This window comes from Amphiura filiformis, chromosome 4 (assembly GCF_039555335.1).
Source record: "Amphiura filiformis chromosome 4, Afil_fr2py, whole genome shotgun sequence".
NCBI classification, from domain to species: domain Eukaryota; kingdom Metazoa; phylum Echinodermata; class Ophiuroidea; order Amphilepidida; family Amphiuridae; genus Amphiura; species Amphiura filiformis.
In genome coordinates, this window is record NC_092631.1 from 39,296,691 (window position 1) to 39,316,158 (window position 19,468).

The following is a 19,468-nucleotide window of genomic DNA, read 5'->3' on the forward strand; positions in this document are numbered from 1 at the left end:
TTCCACTGAACTTGAATTATTTTGACAACTGCATTTCATTTAGATGTCAAGGATAGCATTAGTGGTGGATTTGGTGAAATCTTGCCAAATTTGAAATTTTGTAACATTTTGTCCGTCCCTCACATAGAAAATGTCCGTCCCTCACATAAATTTTGGACTCGCTTCATAGACGCCTTGAAAACAAACTGAGTCAAATTTCTTAATTTTTGGAGAGATGGAACATTACTCTTTCATGAAAAGTATATATTGATTAAACATGTGTATAAGTTTCAATAGAAAACTTGAAGATGTAACTAATGGTGTGATTGCTTATTCTATTGATTTCCGTCCCTCACACGTGAAAATTTTGTATAGTGAAATAATTCTCGCTATTCGCAATAAGGGCGCTGCCAGCGGTTTGCGATGTAATCGTGATGTATCATGGGAAAAGGTCGACATCCAAGTCCGCATAATCTGAATATTACCATGCTATTACATAGGAACACGTGACAATATTTTTTAAATTTGTCAAAATAAAGGTGTTACACGCGAATCGATACTCAATAATACTTAATAATGTGATTTGAAATGTGCACAATTAATTTTTTCTCTATCGATTTGCGTGTAATACCGTTATATTGACAAACTAATAAATATTGTCACGTGTTCCTATGTAATAGCATGGTAATATTCAGACATTGCAGCGGACTTGATGTCGACTTTTCCCATGATACATCACGATTTTCCCATGATACATCACGATTACGCAAAACCGCTGGCGGCGCCTTTATTATGAATAGCGAGAATTGATGCACATGTGGCAACATTTTCATGCATGAAATAACTATTGGTTGAAGGGTTACATATTAACCTAACTTAAAGGAATAAATTTTAAGGTTAATTAAACACAGCAATTAATCTATTGATGTCCGTCCCTCACGTGAGGGACGGATTCCGATCACACTCTTATAGTGATTATGAAATATATGCCACTTTGTCATGAAGGACATAGTATTTAGTAGTGCCCACAGTGCCATTATTAGTTGGATTGAAACAAATTGTGGTTAATATAATTGTCTTAGGTGACAAAAAAGAAAAAACCTGTTCTACAAGCAGACAAGCTTGCCAAGGAGGGTCGGGCAGTCAAGATTTTTTTTTCTGCAAGGCTAAAAATCACAGCTGGGAAAATCTGAAAAAATAATTTTTAGCAAACATATTTAGGAAATTTTCTGAATTAGAAAAAATTTCAGTTAAAATCAATCAACTTTTAATTTCATAGAGCAAAATAAAAAAAAATCTCAAATCGCTAAGTTCTGGGTCAGTCAGGCCCGGAGAATCATAGGTTTTTTGTTCTTGTTGCTATAAACCCTATTTTCATGTTTTCAAAGTAGAGAACAGCTCATGCATAATCATGATTTTGTATGTTATTCCTTTTACAAGTTACAAATGACATAATCTACATTGTTATTTAATAATACATGTACGACTTACTTTAATGGAAATATTATGTTAATGTGTGAGTGGATCCATTAATATTACTGGTATAAGTTCAGGTCTCAAAATAAGCCAAAATTTCTGTTGGTCATTTGGGCCCAGTGCACAAATCAATTTCTGAGGGCCTGAATGGAAAGTTGATCTACTCAAGGGTACAAATGACAAAAAAGCCAATTGCCATTCTTGAACATGTAGGGAGGAAAACGTTCAGTTCAAGCCTGCATAATGTCATATGATGCCGTATCTAAAACAAAAATGGGGGGGGGGGGAGGGAAGGGGAATTGCCCAAGAGCATATCTTACTTTGAGGCCTGTATACATGTATGTATGAGTTACAAATTCTTACATTTCTACAAACAATATTAAAGCAAAATCAGTTTTGATTGGCATGAAAAATGTAGAATCACATGGTATTCAATATGTGTTTCTTAACTTAGCATACATTAATTGTAAGGCAGCGCAAGCAAACAAAACTGCATTAAACGACAACACCAAGTTCAACAGCAAATTAATAACATGCTATAATACTATACTACAAAACAAAAAGTGAAATAAATCTAGCATACTTCAATCATTTTTACCCATACTATCCTCAGGGTTGCCAGTAATTTTCAGCCCAAATCATGGGTCAAATAATTGCAAAAGTTGCCAAATTTTTCTCATAATCATTGGTTTAGAAACTAAGTCCTGAAAGTTGCAGAGGCCAAATGTTGAAATGTAGCCCAATTATTTTCTCAATTATTGGTTTCTAAGTGGACAGGAAATTATTTAAGTCACCCAATTGGGCTACCAAATCACTGGTTTGACAACCCTGTTTAATCTACTACATGTACAAGGGGGTGACACTCCACTATACCACAGGGTTGAAGTTTGTAATTAGAATCATTAAATTTGATGCCTTTCAAATAAAAAATTAAATTAAAATAAATCCTGATTTATTAATCGCCCTATGCTGTGACCCAGCTTCAGCACATTGATACAAAATTGGATCAATTGAGCCCATATTTATTCGTCAAGCTACTAGTTTTTTATCATTATTATATTTTGGATCCAATATTTTCACACACTTGGACTCATCAAAACATAATAATGATCTATGTTGTACTGCCAAACCCACATTGCCACACACTAGAGAGTCACTGATCACGGTGGCCTATGTACAATGTGCAGTTAAGAGATCAGCACAAGCCTTGATCATCCTACATACACCACTGCAGCCAGAATCAGCTCCCCATGTGACTTATGGGTAGAGGAGGCAAAAAACCAGCAAGTTTCTTGCCCAGGGAAATCACCAGCACACTCAGTGAGGCTCAAACTCAACATGCATGAGCGCAAACATGAAAGCACCTGAGTCCGAGGCACTACTAATTGAGGTGACTGGTCCATTTTTGGTCAAGCAACACTGCCCATGTATGTGTGAGTTTCATCATGCCCTTTTAACTTATTTCTAGCCCCAGTCATTGCACCGTTGTAACATATTTCCATCTACAAATCTAGTCAATGTGCTATGCCAGTTGAAATCCATACACCCCCTATGGAAGACCTGACCTTAATCTTCCACACAGGGAGTGTGAATTCCAAATGGGTTATCTGAATGGGTGACTCCATTTGAAATCTCCACCCCTTCCCCTGTGTGGGAGATTAAGGACATGTCTTCCATAGGGTATATGGATTTCAACTGGAATAGCCCATTTCATTAATTAATCTACACTCTACAACCAATCAAATCATCACAAGCTTGTTTTGTAACATTACACCTGCAGTAATTATCCCTAGTCTCTGTATCAAATGGACAATACCTCTTCCAGTGCTTCTAAAACTTTCCAGCACCAAGTCTTGACAAATTTGGCCCACCTTGTATTAATAACTTGAAAGTAGCCCATGTTTTAGCGAGTCCAAAATATCATCCAAGACAGAAATTTGGGTGTTTTTTGCCGACTCTACTAACAAATCACCAAATTGGGAGGAAAAGCACTTTCAATGGATGAATTTCCAGTAAACTATCAACAAAATTACCATCAAATGTATTATTTTTGCAATTTGGAATGTCAGAGGCTAAAAGCCCGTTTGAAAATTTATTACATAAGGGAACTACATCCAAAATACTGTACTTCTCAGCCTAAAACTCGCAAAAGTGCACCAATTTTGGCAAATTGTGGCACAACTTTACAAGTATGTGCAGCGGCAAACTCTCATGAAGAGACCCAATTTGGCATGTACATTGTGTCTTTGGGCTATTCCAGTTAACATCCATTCACCCCAATAGAGACATGACCCTTAATAATCTCCCACACAGGGGGTGTATATTTCAAATGGAGTCACCCATTCAGGTAACCCCATATGAAATTCACACTCCCTGTGTGGAAGATTAAGGTCATGTCTTCCATAGGGGGTGTAAGGATTTTAACTGGAATAGCTCATTGGTGTCACTAACCTCTTCATGGTTAAAATGATACAAAACTTGTGACAAATCAGCTCGCTTTTTTTAATGTAATTTCTGTTCAACCTTTCTGGCAGTTGAGATGTGATTTTGTAAGTAGACACAATTTTAAAAGGTCATCCAAAGTGAGTGCACTTTTCATATTGCTATTCTTATTCAAGTTCTGTATGAGTTGGCAATTACGACTCGGAAGCAGTTGAGATTATATTAAAAAAATTTCTTTTCACTTGACCAAAATGCTGCGATTGAAATTATCCATTTTGATTATATTTTTTGGGAGGAGGAAGTGCATTTCTTTCTTGCTTTGATCATTTGATTAAAATCATCAATTCAACTTTCTATCTTAAAATTTTCTTGACACATAGCACACATGCTTGTATAAACCTCTAATACTAACTTGAGCAAATTTGTTTGAGCCTGCTGGCCCCATCTGGACATTATGTATACAGTTTCTACTTTCTAGAAACGAGGCATTTCTATTTGACCAGAGACTTGGTGCTTAACAAGTTTAACAACATACCCATACAATACATTCACAGATAATCAGATCAATCACAAACATGCAAAGTCTCCATGGTTTCCATCTAGCCATGTTCTCACATATTAATGAGGGACGTTCTCCCATCGCATACAAATGTATATGCTTGTCAAATTACGCAACGGCATCATTTGCCCCTGAATATAAGCGGGAGATAATGTGATTGCTGCATTTTTGTCTTACGCACTTTATTGACTGATTGTGACCTGCTACCATAAAATGTGTGTATAAAGTTGGTAGTTTCGAGACATCCTGGCCACTGAGTTTGATGTTCTTTGCTTGCAGTGCACCTGTACAAGCCAGTCGAATGTCCTTACTTGAATGGCCCATTGTGCCCCTTTCAAAAAGGATATACAGGCATACTTTTGGCATGAACAGGTGCGTGTGAAACAAAGAACACCAACACAGCAGCCGGGACGTCTCAAAACTACTTACTTGTGACTTTACGCTCATTTTGTGGTAGCAGGTCACAATTGTCCCTTCCATCACAGATATTACAGTGTATTTCAGATCCTGATTCAGTGGGCATAGTCGCCATGCTTTGTATTGCATGATGATTCTCACATATTCATGAGACCATTGTTCTACCACCTGTGTCTAACAAATTGAGCATTGTATCGTAGCTTTTGCATTTACGGTGCAAGATATCAAGACTGCAATTTAAAAAATATGCCACACAGGCGGAGATTGGGCAAAGTATTTTTGTCTCTTAAAGCTTTGTGGAACTATTGGCCCTCATTAACAGATGCTGCTGGACGTAACCTGTTGGTGAATAATCTGTTTAATCTAAAATCTCTGGTCCCTGATTTGGAAAATACTTTGCAGATTTGTGATTCATCTGTTGCTACTCCGCTATTCTAGTTGAAATCCATACACCCTGTGGAAGACATGACCTTAATCAGCTAACTAAATTTAAAACACATACACCCTGTGTGGAAGATTAATGTCTTCCATAGGGAGTGATGGATTTCAACCAGAATAGCCAATTCATCTGTGCCTACATTGTACATTCCCCAATCTAGCATGCAATGATGTGTGCGATTGAAATGAATACACAAAAGCTAGTATTGTTTTTGTAAGCCATGCATGCGTGATGTTGTGCTACCAGAATGAAAACCGCCCTCTACATGTAGTACGTACTCACCTGCTTTTGCAGCTGTATTGAAAAAAAAATGTTCACATCAAGGTGAGAGAAACCGTGAGAACAACTTATTAGTATAATTTCAAAGATATTGAGGATTTGATAATTGCTGCCCTCATAATTGCTGACCCTCAATTTACACCGCCCACAAAAAATGTACAGCAATAAAACAACTTTTGGTTGAACAAAATATTATTCTATTTTGCCACATAAAACATAGCTAAATCCTAATCCTTATAGTTAGAACTGGCAATAAAAGTTTAAGTTTACCCTTTGGTGAATTTTAGAAATGAGGGCCAAAAGCATGTGTTTTAGGGTGTTTTTCGTATGCTGTGACAATCAAGCCCCAAGACTTTTTACAAAGACTGATTTCAGGTTACGCATTCTAATTTTTAGAAAACACATTTTCTTAACCAATTATCAAAATTAACACAAAATATTAAAAGTAAGAGCAAACTCTTAAGTTTTGAATGCTTAAACTTGTGCCAAGTCTTTGAATTTTGTGACAGCAATTGTGAAAATGCATGTTTTTGGCCTATTTTCCCTCAAATTGCAAACATATTAAATTTGGACTTGTATTGTAGTTAGTATTAACTAAAGGATTAGGATTTAGCTATGTTTCATTTGGCAAAAGAGGATAATATATATTTTTAATCCAAACACTTTAGTGCTGTATTTTTCTGCTAATTGTGGAGAATTCGAAAGATGTGCCAAAATTTCTCCTATGTAATTCTTCAGGCAAATATTCTTCATTCACTGATTCACAATGAATTTGAATGACAGGATTTTATTGTTGAAATGACCATTGAATTACTGTAAACAAATGAACTTATGCCACCCTATGTTCCAAACATCCCTACACATACAGAAATCCACCGCCCTTGCTAAATATGCACCAAAGGCCAGGCTATAATCCTATGTCTCTGCAGCCACTTTTTTTCGCTGAGTTACAGTTATTTCATCAACTTTCAGTTTCTTTCCACTCAAGTAATTAGCTTTAATCGAGGCTTTCTTCTTGACATTTTTTGCTGTGGAAGATGTTGAGGTAAATTTTAGACGCTGCATCTCTTGATTTGCAACAGCAAATCGCCCGTAAGACATTAAATTATAGCCAAGCTTTAACAGCAGCTGAAATTGTGCACATTTCATGCGCATCAAATTAGAATTGCTCATGCTCATTCCAAATAGGAACCACATCAACCTGACACCATGATAAGCCCTAATACAAAAACCACAGTACTTTAACCTCATACCAAACCAAAAACCATACCACTGCATCCCTGTATCAAAACCACTCTGCTAAGGCAATGGATCCAAATTTGTTTGATCTTTCTATCAACCATTGATGTTTGGTCAATCCTAATTACGTATTAAATATCAATCACTTGACTTTTGATAATTGCGATAATATTTCATCTTTGAATGTAATGCATTGACCAATGCAATGTTACCACTAGAACTGGCTCAGTTCCTTGGACTATGAGGCTGCGAAGCGGCCGAGGGCGCGCGAAGCGCCCCCGGCGAGGCCACGATGGCTTCGCCACTTCAGAGGACTACTTCCAGCGGGTACTGGTCACGGCACTGGGTCCAGGGCTATGTTACTACTAATTCTGATTTAATAATTAGTTGATAGTTCATTGAAAACTAGAAACAAAACAGCATCGACAGTCGATCCCAAGATCAAATAATTTTGGAGGTGGTGCCCAATACAAAATGCTGTAAGATTAAGGTTCTACTGCAAATTTAAGAGTACCATTTTACCCGGTTGTACCATAAGGTTAACTTCTACTAAAAGAGAATAGGCCTATACCTAACTACTGGGAGGTGTGCAGCTTTCCCCAGCTTGGCTGGGAATCCCTCATTCAATGGGAGCTTAATTAGTATTGTGGCTGCAGTAGTAAACTGCAGCTTGGCTGGGAAGGATGTTCACTGGTAAATAGGTATGGGCCCTAATTAAAAGTGGAAAACCACACAAATCTACTGGATGAGCACCCATTATGACTGTAGCCCTCATTGTGATGATTTGCACTAATTTCCGGTCACTTCCAGTGGATGGCGTACTGCAAAGAATGTCCTTTACAATTCTGTCCTATCCATTGTGAGAGTTTAGTAGTACCCTTCCAATATGATCGAGGGAAGCTTGCTCAGCTCTCACAAAGATCACCAGTTTATGACCTATGTGTCCCAATCGTGAAGGACATTAAGTGATACATTTTCTTCAAATCACATCTACCAGAAGCGACTGGAAATTAAGGCCAATATCTAATCACAGTGGGCTATCCATACACCCCCTATGGAAGACATGACCTTAATCTCCCATACCAGGGGTGTTGATTTCAAATGAAGTCACCCATTCAGGTAACCTCACTTTAAATTCACACTCCCTGTGTGGTAGATTAAGGTCATGTCTTCTATACAGGGTGTATGGATTTCATCTGGAATAACTCAATATAGATTACGTAACTTTGGAGGTCTGATGATGATGAAACAAACAAAAATAACACTCACCTTTCTGTCTATCTGCATCGGCCAATAACTGTTCCTGGAGTTGCTCCAAAGCGCCCTCAATGTCCACTCTCTGCTTCTCGCTCTGCTCATCTAAGGCTGCTACTCTCTTTGCATCCTCTTCTTTCTGAATCCGATCCATCTCCTCCTTTTGTGCATTCCTCACACTCTCCAGTTCAATCTTGTGCTCTTCTTTTAAAGCATTTATCACTTCTTCTTTTTGTCTCTCCAGAAGTTCCCTGTCTCGTTCTCTTTGCAGTTCATGAGCACTTTGTAACGTTTTGATCTCCTGTATATGTGCCTCCTCTAGATCCGTTTTGGTGTTATCCAATTCCTTCTCCGAATCTAAAGCGGGCGTGAAGCTTATCTTCATACTCCTCTTTAATTTGATTGACTTCTTCAGCATGTTTGTCTCTTAAATCAGACAGCTCTTTATCGTGCCTATTTTGCAAATCTTGGATACTATTCTCCTGTGTTTCAATCTGATTTTTCAAAGCATTGACTTGATCGGTGTACCTCGTTTCTAAAGTTTCCTCGACCTTCTCTCTCATCGTGTCAAGTTCCTTGCGATGTTCTGCTTCGAGCTCATCCGTCACTTGTCTAAATTTAGCCATGTGTGCTTCCACTAATTCATCTTTCAACAGAGTCTTCTCTTCTTCATACCGTACTTTCATAGCGTCCATCAACTCACTGGCATTCTCAATGTTCTTCATTTCCTCTTTCAGTCGCTCTTCCATTTTGTCTTTTTCCTCTTGAAGCTTCTCCGCCATTTCCGCTTTCATTACTGAAATTGCCTCTTCATGCTGGACCTTGAGGTTCTCTATATCCTTCTGGTGTTCCTCCTCTAAAGAATTACGCAGATCTTCCAATTCCCTAGCCTGATCTTCATGCAAAGATTCCTGGAGTGAAGCTTGTTCTTCCTCGTGTTTACTCTCCAGCTCTTCCCTGAGTTGCTGTATCTCATTCTCATGCAGCTGCTTCTGAGCAGCTATTGCTTCTTCCTGATCTTCGGCAAACTTGTCAATCATCTGTTGGTGCTCCTGCACAAACTTGGCCTGCATTTCTTCAAGATCTTGCGCGGCTTGCTGTTGCTGAGTCTGTGTTAATGCTTCAATCTCCTCTGTCATTGTTGATTTAATCATATCCAGTTGACTATCGTATTGTTTCACCAGTGCATCTTTCATGGCTGCTACTTCCGGGCTTCTCCACTTTCCACCCCTTCTTTAAGCTCTTGCAATTTTGACTGCGTGTCAAGCAGCTGTTTTCTTAAATTGTCTACTTCATTTGCATGTTTCTCCTCCATCTGCACGCACATTGATTCTTTCTCCATCTCGTATTTTTCTTCAAGTTCTTGTTGTATTTTCTTAGCATTATTCTCCAAATCTTTCAGCTGCAGTTGAAGTCCCTCAATCTGTTTATTAGCCTCGTCAACCTGTTGTCTTTGCATCTGCAATTCATGCTGGCGACCTTCCTCATCTTTAGCGCTATCCAAAGTCGCTTCGCTCAAAACGCGGGCTACCTCCTCGGCTACGCTTTCCTCTGCTTGCTCTGCAATCTTCTTTTTCTCGGCTTCCAAATTGGTGTGTAGATCATCTAATTCTAGCTTATGTTTGCTTTCAAGTTCTTCAGTAACTTGTTTTATCTGAGCATCTTGCTGCGAGTCAAACTCTTGTTGCATATTTTGTAAATCCTCTTCATAGCTATGCTTTAAATCTTCCTGGACTTGGGTCAACTCTTCTTGATGAGTTTGCAGAAGCTTCAGTCGCTCTTCCTCCACTTGCTCAGCTGTCTCCGAGGCACATTTTAGTCTCAACTGTGTAATCTCTCTTGTCTTATCATCCGTGAGGTTCTCTGTCAAGTTCTCCATTGCTTCAAGGTGATTCGCTTTCAAGTCGGCAATGTTCATTTGATGTCTCAAGTTCAACTCATCTTTCACTCGCTTTATATCAGTCTCGTGCTGCAACTCGTTCTGCAGTTTCAGTTTCTCCATCTCCGCTTTGTGTTCGCTTTGCAATTCATCCTGTAGATTGTGTAGTCTATCCTCAAATTCTTTTTCCAGTTTAGCCCTGATTTCTAGCTTCAATTCTTGTTTGACGTCGTCGGTGATTTCAAAAAACTTTGGTGGGGATGGCGGTGGGGAACTATCTACATCAGACAGGTGGGTAAGGGTCATCATAGAATGAGGCAAGTTAGTCCTTTGCGGAGGTAGATGGTACGAATCTTCATCATCCGTGCTTTTTGAGCTGTCCTTCAAATCTGGACTTCCGTGTCTTGTCTTCAGCTGGGACATCTCTTGACTCCATCGCTCCTCGTTGCTGGCAACACGCTCTTCAAAGTACGCCCTCAGTTGATCCAATTCTTGCGCATGGTCCTCTTGCAGCTTGGTCCTTTGTTTAGTGAGTTCTTCTTGCAATTGCCTGATCTCCTCTTTAAGATGTTCCGAGTCTTCTCCGTCAGTCATTTCTTTATGTACTATCTCAGCATCGTATTTGTTCTGGAGATCTGTATGAGATTTTTTAAGATTTTGGAGTTCTTCTATCAACGATTTCTCAGTCTGCGATTTTGAGGCTTCCATATCTTGACGCATCTTTGCGAGTTGGTCATACTCTGCTTGCATGGAGGCGCGTAGTTGAGCCAGCTCTTCTTGGTGTACTTTTTCAAGATTTTGTCTCATTGCTGTAACAGAGGAGTTGAAAAAAAAAAATATTAACCAACAACTGCATGAATAAGACATTATAAAAAATGAAATTTACAGTAACATTCAATATCTGACACAATCTGGTCCATGGGGGCCTAAGGAGGCATTTTTGACAATTGAGTTACTGTAATTATTACATTATTCATACAATAGGCTATCATTTACTGAAAACACCAAAGGTCTAGCATACTTGGTTCTAAAGTTATGAAGTTTTTTGATGTCTATTTTCTTATGTATTTTGTTGGTTTTTTGCTCCCATATTTTTACATTAATTTTTATCTCAGTTTCAAATTTGCCGCCTTTGGCCCGCATGGACCAGATCGTGTCACAAATACCGTTTGAATATTATTTTACTTTGACAAATTTCAATATTAAAGGTTTTACTCAGATAGACACGACAGGTGAAGACAGAATTGAATATATATCTTCTCATTTTGTTCAAAGAAATGTTCAGTAATATTGAATATATCTCAGATTAACAGCTGGATATCTTATTATACTTATATAATATTGAATGGCTTTGAGTGTGATACAAGAATATATTGCACGAGATAGAAACATATTGCACGAGTCGAAGACGAGTGCAATATTTTTCTATCGAGTGCAATATATTCTTGTATTTATACACGAAAATAAGCCATTCAATATTATTATTATTATTTATATCAGGCTTTTGCTATGCGGTAAAATGAAAAATTAAGCTTACCTAGCCATCGGGCCTAACCAATGTGTATTGTAATGTAAGCTTATCTTTTTACCTTCTTGTTTTCTGCTCTTTACTCTCCAAAGACAATTTCGGAATAATCATATACAGGTTTATTTGTAGATGTTAATTATTATTTCCTAAGGTTATCATCATCCAGAATTGCAGCGAATTAAGTTTGTGATTTTACTTGTTTATACAGTACGAAATCTCCTGTGAGCCGTTACAGTGTCTGTATTGTTGTGTTGTTGTATCATGACGCGTGTTGGTGCTGTAACCATGGTAACGGCGACGCAGACGTCAGCGTCTGATACGCTGCATAAATATTTTACAAAATATTGTATTGCATCCGGGTATTCTGCAAATATTGTACAATATGCAGTTTTATTGTATCGCTCAAAAGCCTGATACATGTATAAATAATAATAGGTAAGGTTGTGTCCGTTGTTCCGACTCTTTCTAATATTTCTGCACTTGTTCAAAGGTTGGGAAAGTCCCAAGTCGGGGGCAGTTGTAGTAGACTGACAAAACTGACAACGGGATGTAGCGGCTTGATAATCCTAACACCATCAAGACACTGTAATTCCTAGAAAAAAACATCAATTCAGTTCAAGCCAGGTACGGTGGCGGCACAAGGAATTTTTTCAGGGGGGCATGATGAATTTTTTTTTTTTTTGGGGGGGAGGGGCAAAATTTTGCTGCAAAAGTTGAAATTTACGTAATTTGGGGGTTTTTTTGTCTCAAAAGGAAGGGGCAAACTGGGGGGGCAAGAAAAATATGGGGGAAATGCCCAGAAAAAATGTTTTTTTCCCTGCAAGCAATCCAGAATTTCCCTCCAGTTTTACCAAATTTCCTCCAGTATGATTTATTTCCTTATGTATTTCTTTATTTTTTGGTCAAAAACCAAAATTTCCTGCAATAAGCTTCCCAGTATTGCCCACTTTTTCCTGCCATGAATTTTAGTCTTATCAATGCCCCCCCCCCCTTTGCGCCGCCCCTTGCCAGGGAGCGGCCCCCCCCGGACCTGGATTTCAATCTCTTACCTTCAGCTTGTTCCAACAGCAGTTCTCTTTCCTTCAGCAACAGATCCTGATCTGATTTGTTCTCTTTATTGACTTTGTCCATCTTCTGCTTTATTTCCGTCTCTTGGCCTTCCATCAAACGATTCCTCTCATCCTCCATCTCCTCATGATGTCTGTCTTCCATCTCTGCCCGAAGGACCTCTAGTTGACTCAGGACCTTCTGGTCAAAATCTTGAGCGAGATTCTGCAAAAACAATATAGTAAAATTTATTTCTTTTGCAATACAGCTCAAAGAATGTTTATAATTGTTGACTGAATAAGTTTTTGCCAGATTTTGCCACCAAAAACAGTTTTTTGCTTGCAAAACCGAACTCTGTTTCATACACTTATACGCCAACAGGGGTTAACGCAGGATTCAAAAGATGCCTGTCCATCCATCCCAAGACTGTCCACAGACCCAAAGACCATTCTGTCCTGACGTAGCCAGCTTTCTTGGTCGGGGAGCAAAATAAAATTTCGGGGCACTGACGAAAAAAATTGCAGTTGCATTACAATACATAGAGACTGTATGTCTTTGAGCTTTCCGAAAAAGATATTATCGGGATGATGTGCGCGCGTATCACGAAAAAAAGGTATTTTACACTATTTTCGCCCGTTATCCGGCTGAAAAGGGCTTTATTGTTACAATGTGCACATTTTTGTGTTTTACACTATTTTGGCCCTGAATTTTGCTAGAAAGGGGCTCCGTGCCCTTTTTCTTTTCCTTTGCCCTTCTCAGTTTCTCTTTCATTTTTTGTCAGAGGGGCACTTTTTCTTTCATTTTTTGTCAGGGGGGGGCACTCCCCCCCTACGCTACTGGTCCTGGGAGTCAGGCTGCCATTGAGTGCACAATCACGAGAATTACAACCATTTGTATTTTGCAACATCATAATTTGAAATGGCATCAGAAATTGACCTCTTGTAGTTAAAGAATAGTTGATTACAAATATAGTATTTAGACTTTTTAAGGAAATTGTACTGTAAATTTATCTTATCAAGGATTTTTGTTAGACAGGTTATGCATGGGCATTTTTTGTGCTGTCCACATGTGCGATTGTCTGTGCAAACGTCAAGTCACTTGCTAAGCCCATGTATACCCGTCTTAATTAACCTTGAGTCCCCCTGTGTGTGTGTGTTGAGACTGCTTCATTGGGCTATTCCATTTGAAATCCCCACCATCCCTGTGGAAGATTTTGGAAACATCTTCCACAGAGGGAGTATGTTATTCAAATGTAATTGGTCGGGGTTAATCATTTTGAAACCCATACTCCCCCTGTATTATGGCTTTACCTTTATCTTCCACACCTGGAGTGAGCATTCAAATGGAAGCTACCAAATTGTCTCATCTATTTGAAACTGATACTCCCACCATGGAAGACTTCAGCTAAATCTTCCACAGGGGTAGTGTGGATTTTAAATGGAATAGCCCATTTTAACCTACCTCTATGACCTCCTTGTGTTCGTCACTAAGACGACGTCTAAGACGTCCAATGAGATCTTGTGATGTGCTCTGTGCCTCATCTGAAATGACAAAATCAAATTATTTCATTAGGTAAAAGATGGTAGCTTCCTTACTCAATAAACATAATTGCACTATAAATATCCATCAAAGTGGCGCATATACACACAAGAAATAACGCGAAACTAATGCAGCACATGCTGAACTTCAAAGCTAATGCCGTTGACTGGAGGTAGTGATACATGTAGTACTGGGCCCACCTTTCGAGGGATATTTTTTGAACAGGTACATATAGGCTATTTAGGCTATTTAGTATATTTGGGAGGGTGCATTGAACCTCAACACTACATGTACTGGCTATGGGCCTGTTTAGTTGCAACTAACCTAAACATGAAAGTATAAACAAATTCTATATTGAGTACATTTTGAAATTTTGTTGCATAAAATAACAATATTCTAGATATTTTAGAGGGGAAAAAAGGTTATTTGGTTATTTGGTGAGAGCTTATAAATCTAAAATGAGAATGTGATGTGATCAAACAATATCAGTCGACGTTGGAAATATTGATTTTAAGATGTACAGCCAAAAACAAAGGAAATATTTCCTTTTGTTTCCTATTATTTTGGAAAACTCTTCAACTGTTCATATCTTTTGAACTGCTTGTCCAATTTCATTGAGGTTTTCTGCAAAGCATAGCTTTGCTATAATGTTTGTTACAATCCAATAAGAAACTGAAAATTGAATACATGTATGACCGACTTCAGACTGATTTTGCTTGATCACACCACATACTGTGTGACAACAGCTTACCGGGCAAAATTTTTGACTGCCATATTGACTTAACCGGCACAAATGTTACTGAAGGGTGACAATATTTGCAATTTTAAGGGTAAAATGGGTCAAAATAGGGTTACATGACCAATTATGATAGTACTACACATTAATATAAGGCACAATAATAGAAGAGTAGTTCCCATATCAATTTCTTCCCTAATATCTATTATTTAGTTATTGATAATATCATTACACATGCCCAGATGCATCTCAGCTATGTCTGGTCTAACATTGATTTTAATGAAAGCTAATGAAATCAAATAATCAATGTACATTTGTATGTGTATTACGCATCTATGAACACTGTACAATAATATATTCCGAATCAAGATTCCAGCAATATACATTGCTCTTCTCCTAGTCCTAGACTATTTTAAAAACCCTTTTAACAATAACATACATTCTGGGTTAAATAATACAGCTAAATAACACTAGAATTATCAATAGGGGAAATTGACTATTCAAATGTTACATGGTATTTAATATTATGTAATAGATCAGGTTGAATAACCATTCTAAAGATGAAAATTAAATTTTGCTCTAACATAGGTCTATTCTAGGCTAATAATAATTATATTATAATAATAATCTAGTAAAAATTTAATAATAATAAAATAAAACAAAACAAATAAATTAAAATAAATATAAATAAATAAAAAACAAATAAAATAAAATAAATAAAAGATAGAATAAATAAAATACAATTTAAAAAAATTATAAAAGAAAACTAAAATAACTAAAATAAAATAAAATGAAATGAAATAGTAATGAAAGTAATATTTCAACTAAAATAATCAGAAACTCACACATTTACACTTTTGACACATTTTGAAAAGTGTGCCAACAATAAAGCCACATCTACATAAATATACACACTATATATCACACAATTATAGAAATAGAATATTGCATTAACATTTTATAGAAACTGCTAATTTTGCCCAATACAATACTGGGCAACAGAATTTATGCACCTTTCTACAGCTCTGCAAATACAGCTGTACATGTACTTTGGCCACAGAGAAAACAAGCGTTATCATTCCGCTTCAAAAAAATTATGATTTTATCTTATAAACCACCAACATGGGGGACTGTGTACACATTAAAACCTGGCATAATATCCACATCTACCACACAGGCACCCCATTACAATGCATAAATTGACCATCACAAATAAAATACAGCCTGGGGAAAAAGCCAATTGTTTTCTTGTGCAAGTTTCCCTGTCCAATACAAACCAGGTGCGACATTAGGCTCCCAAAGCATTTTTGGCACAATAGTTGACATGTCGCCATGGAAATACTAGAATCCACGCCAAGCCTGATGAATTGCATGAAATGTGTGCAGCATGTGCACTGTGCTATCAGGTTTGTTTACATATATACACTCACCAGTGTGTGAGCCCTACCATATGACTCCCATCCCCTTGGAAATAAAATGTGGCATTATTCCATGCAAAAGCTATAAACAATCCAACACCACCACATGGTTGACCCATCATTTTGAGGACACCGTCCATGGACCTGCTAATCTTTGAGTGCTGTGATCATGTGGCATTTAGCCTAATCCACTGTCAGAATGGTCTGTCATTCTGTACACAACACAAGCAGATGATTTTACAGTTGGTTCCAAAATAGTGCGAACAAGTCTGTTTGTGATGCATGACCTTTGCATTGGCAAAATGTTTCTAGATCTAAATTACTTAATTGTGCTTTTCTTCACAATAATGCCATTTATTCATGAAATCAAGTTTGCAACATCACTCTCTATGATATTCATTATCATAACCACCAGTCTTTATGTTGGAAATGATTTTATACCACAAAAGCGTCACAATTTTAATGTGGTATTGTAGAAACACCAGTTTCATAAAAGGTTAGAGTATTGTTTGATGCACCAGTGAGATGTTATTGTTATGTTAATATCTCTGAATCAATGGAGACAGTGCTATAATTGGAATCCACTTTAATAGTTTGATGGGTTGATTATTTTCACAGCAGGCAAAATAAATGAATAAAAATTATTACTTGCTCGCACACTCTTGAATAAAATGTCCGCTTCACAGTCAGTTTAAACCACTGGAGTGGATTGACATATCCAGCATATATTGTTTAGTAATATTAACTTGGAAAGTTTTTTTCCTTTAATTTGTATTTCATACAATATCTTACAACCCCGGGCTAATACAACTTCTCTGCTCTGGTCTGATCAGAGAAGATGGTATTTGAATTTGCTTACTTAAAATCCATAATGTAGGATCTTAAAAATTGTTTTTGTAAAACCTGTTTTTTTTTGGCATTGTCGCAACACCATTTTAAGTAACCTGAAATCCTTCCTGAGATTTATTACAAATTAATATTTAGAGAATAAATGATAGGATTTTGTCTTTTGCCTATCAATATCGTGTCATAATGGATGGGCTGGCCAATATTTTGAGTAGTGGATGCCGGCGCAGCCGTATCCACTACGATAAAATATTGGCCAGCCCATCCATTATGACACGATATTGATAGGCAAAAGACAAAATCCTATCATTTATTCTCATTCTTATTCAGTTTTAATGTAATTTTTGCGAGAAAAACTGCCTTTTTTCAGAAATTAATAAAGTTACTTTTGTGAGAACATTCCCGTTGTTTTAAATGAACGAAACCATCACAAACATCTAAGCCGCCGAATCGCGTTCTTAGTTCTCGCAGACGTGTATTACGCTTGACGCATTATCGCTACGATCATTGAGGAGCAACAAAGCGTGCATGCCGTTGCGCATGGCGCATGCCCTGACTAATATCACTATCAACTATTGTGAGATATTATACACCAGAAAACCAATCAAATTACGTGAATTCTTTACAAGACGCACCCATTGAATAAGAATATTTTATAATGTTTGGTAAACAATAACAAAATTAAACTTTGACGGAAATCGCACATTATGGCTTTAAATGTTTTTACCCAATTTTTTTAAACAAAGATTATTGCACTGGTTACACACAATATTTTTACCCATTCTAATATTTTCATACTAAATTTTCCAGAGATAATGACAAAGTGTGAAAATAACAAAGAATGAAAATTATCACCTATATAATTTGGATGTACAAGGTCACTTAGATTGGGTAGTGAAACTGGTGTATTCATTGATTAGGATATATTTATTAACTCTAGGGAGGAGTCCGCCCATTATGAACTAGTCATCCATGTGTCAGAGATGGGAGTAGGAGAAATCACCCTCATCAGGCAGCAAGATTGTAATTTTATTTATTTGAATTGGAAATAATAATTATAATAAAAATAAAGAAATAGTACTAATAATGATATATAATAATAACATTATAATAATATTAATATTAATAATAATAATAGTATACTAATACCGGGTAATATCAACAATAAGAAAATATCAGTAAATAATATAACTAAACACAAAAATAATTTAAAAACTTTGAGAAGGCCTGGTAAATTTTAATGTGATGCTAGTTCACATGGTGGGGGGCATTTCTTGTATCTTTCTTTAAAAAATATATACTTGCAATAATTTGTCCTTCACCTTCCCAGGAAAAAAAACTAACATAACTTTTCTTTTTGCAAAAACTAAACATTTCTAAATGTCCCTTACTTGGTCTTCACCAATATGGGAACTTTTGGGACGTCATAGCTGCTAAATTGTTGGCATAGAGTATATAATAGTATAGATATTAGGCAAACACTTGAAGAATCCACATGTGACATCAAACTTTGGTAAAAAGTTTTGGGAAAAATGCCAACAAGAACATGTTTTGACCCAATCTTTTTTTAGGTACTATAACAAACAAGAGCACCAATGGTGCTGTGGCTCTGTGCTTTTTGGTCAGAGCCAAAAATTAATTTTCAAAAACTAAATATAAAAATCTAGGAAAGTTTTTTATTTATTTTTTTAATTTTGACCAACTTCACCAATGGTTGAAATTTTGGTGAAAATCATTCTTTTTTGTGATTTTTTGCAAAATGTAACATTTGTAACCATTTCTAGTGAATATTTCTAACAAAGTTGGTCAAAGTCCGCGATTGTCCCTTTATGTTACAAAATACGTAATAACTAGAATTACGCGGTTCGTAATTAAGGTAGCCCCCACAAAGATGTGTAAATTAAGCTGCAGAATGGATTAATGAAAATGTAGGCAAAATATGCAAATAAGCTCATTAATATTCATAAAGATGCAAATAACACAACACAAAACTATACAGCACACCAGGTCACCATATCCAATCACCAAACCAAGTTTGAAAAATTGGACGGATTGAGTGTGATACCCGAATTTATCGGTCGAGCTTGAGTTTTCAAATATCACACGAGACGAAGACTATAGCGAGATCAATAAATTCAGGTATCATGCGAAAGTATCCGTCCAATTTTATCATTATTTATGTCTTCAGAATCTTTTTTTGGTCAAAAACATGATTTTTAGTAAAAAACATGATTTTTGGTCAAAACATGATTTTGCTTAAAAATGTGATTTCTTTTCAGAAATGTGTTTGGTCAAATGTGTGATTTTGGGTCAAAAAGTGTGATTTTGGGTCAAAAATGTGATTTTTGGTCAAAAACCGATTTTTGGTCAAAATGTGATTTTTGGTCAAAA

The 19,468-nt window shown here is 36.9% G+C and overlaps 1 protein-coding gene across 1 annotated transcript in view; it reads right to left on the reverse strand.

Annotated features, from left to right (window-relative positions):
• The window catches only part of LOC140150874 (uncharacterized), a 164,835-nt gene that overhangs the window by 125,444 nt on the left and 19,923 nt on the right, over positions 1–19,468 (reverse strand). The window contains 5 exon segments of the mRNA XM_072173022.1: positions 8,100–8,449; positions 8,451–9,297; positions 9,300–10,772; positions 12,541–12,763; positions 14,000–14,079. Coding sequence (XP_072029123.1) covers positions 8,100–8,449; positions 8,451–9,297; positions 9,300–10,772; positions 12,541–12,763; positions 14,000–14,079 — 2,973 coding nt within the window.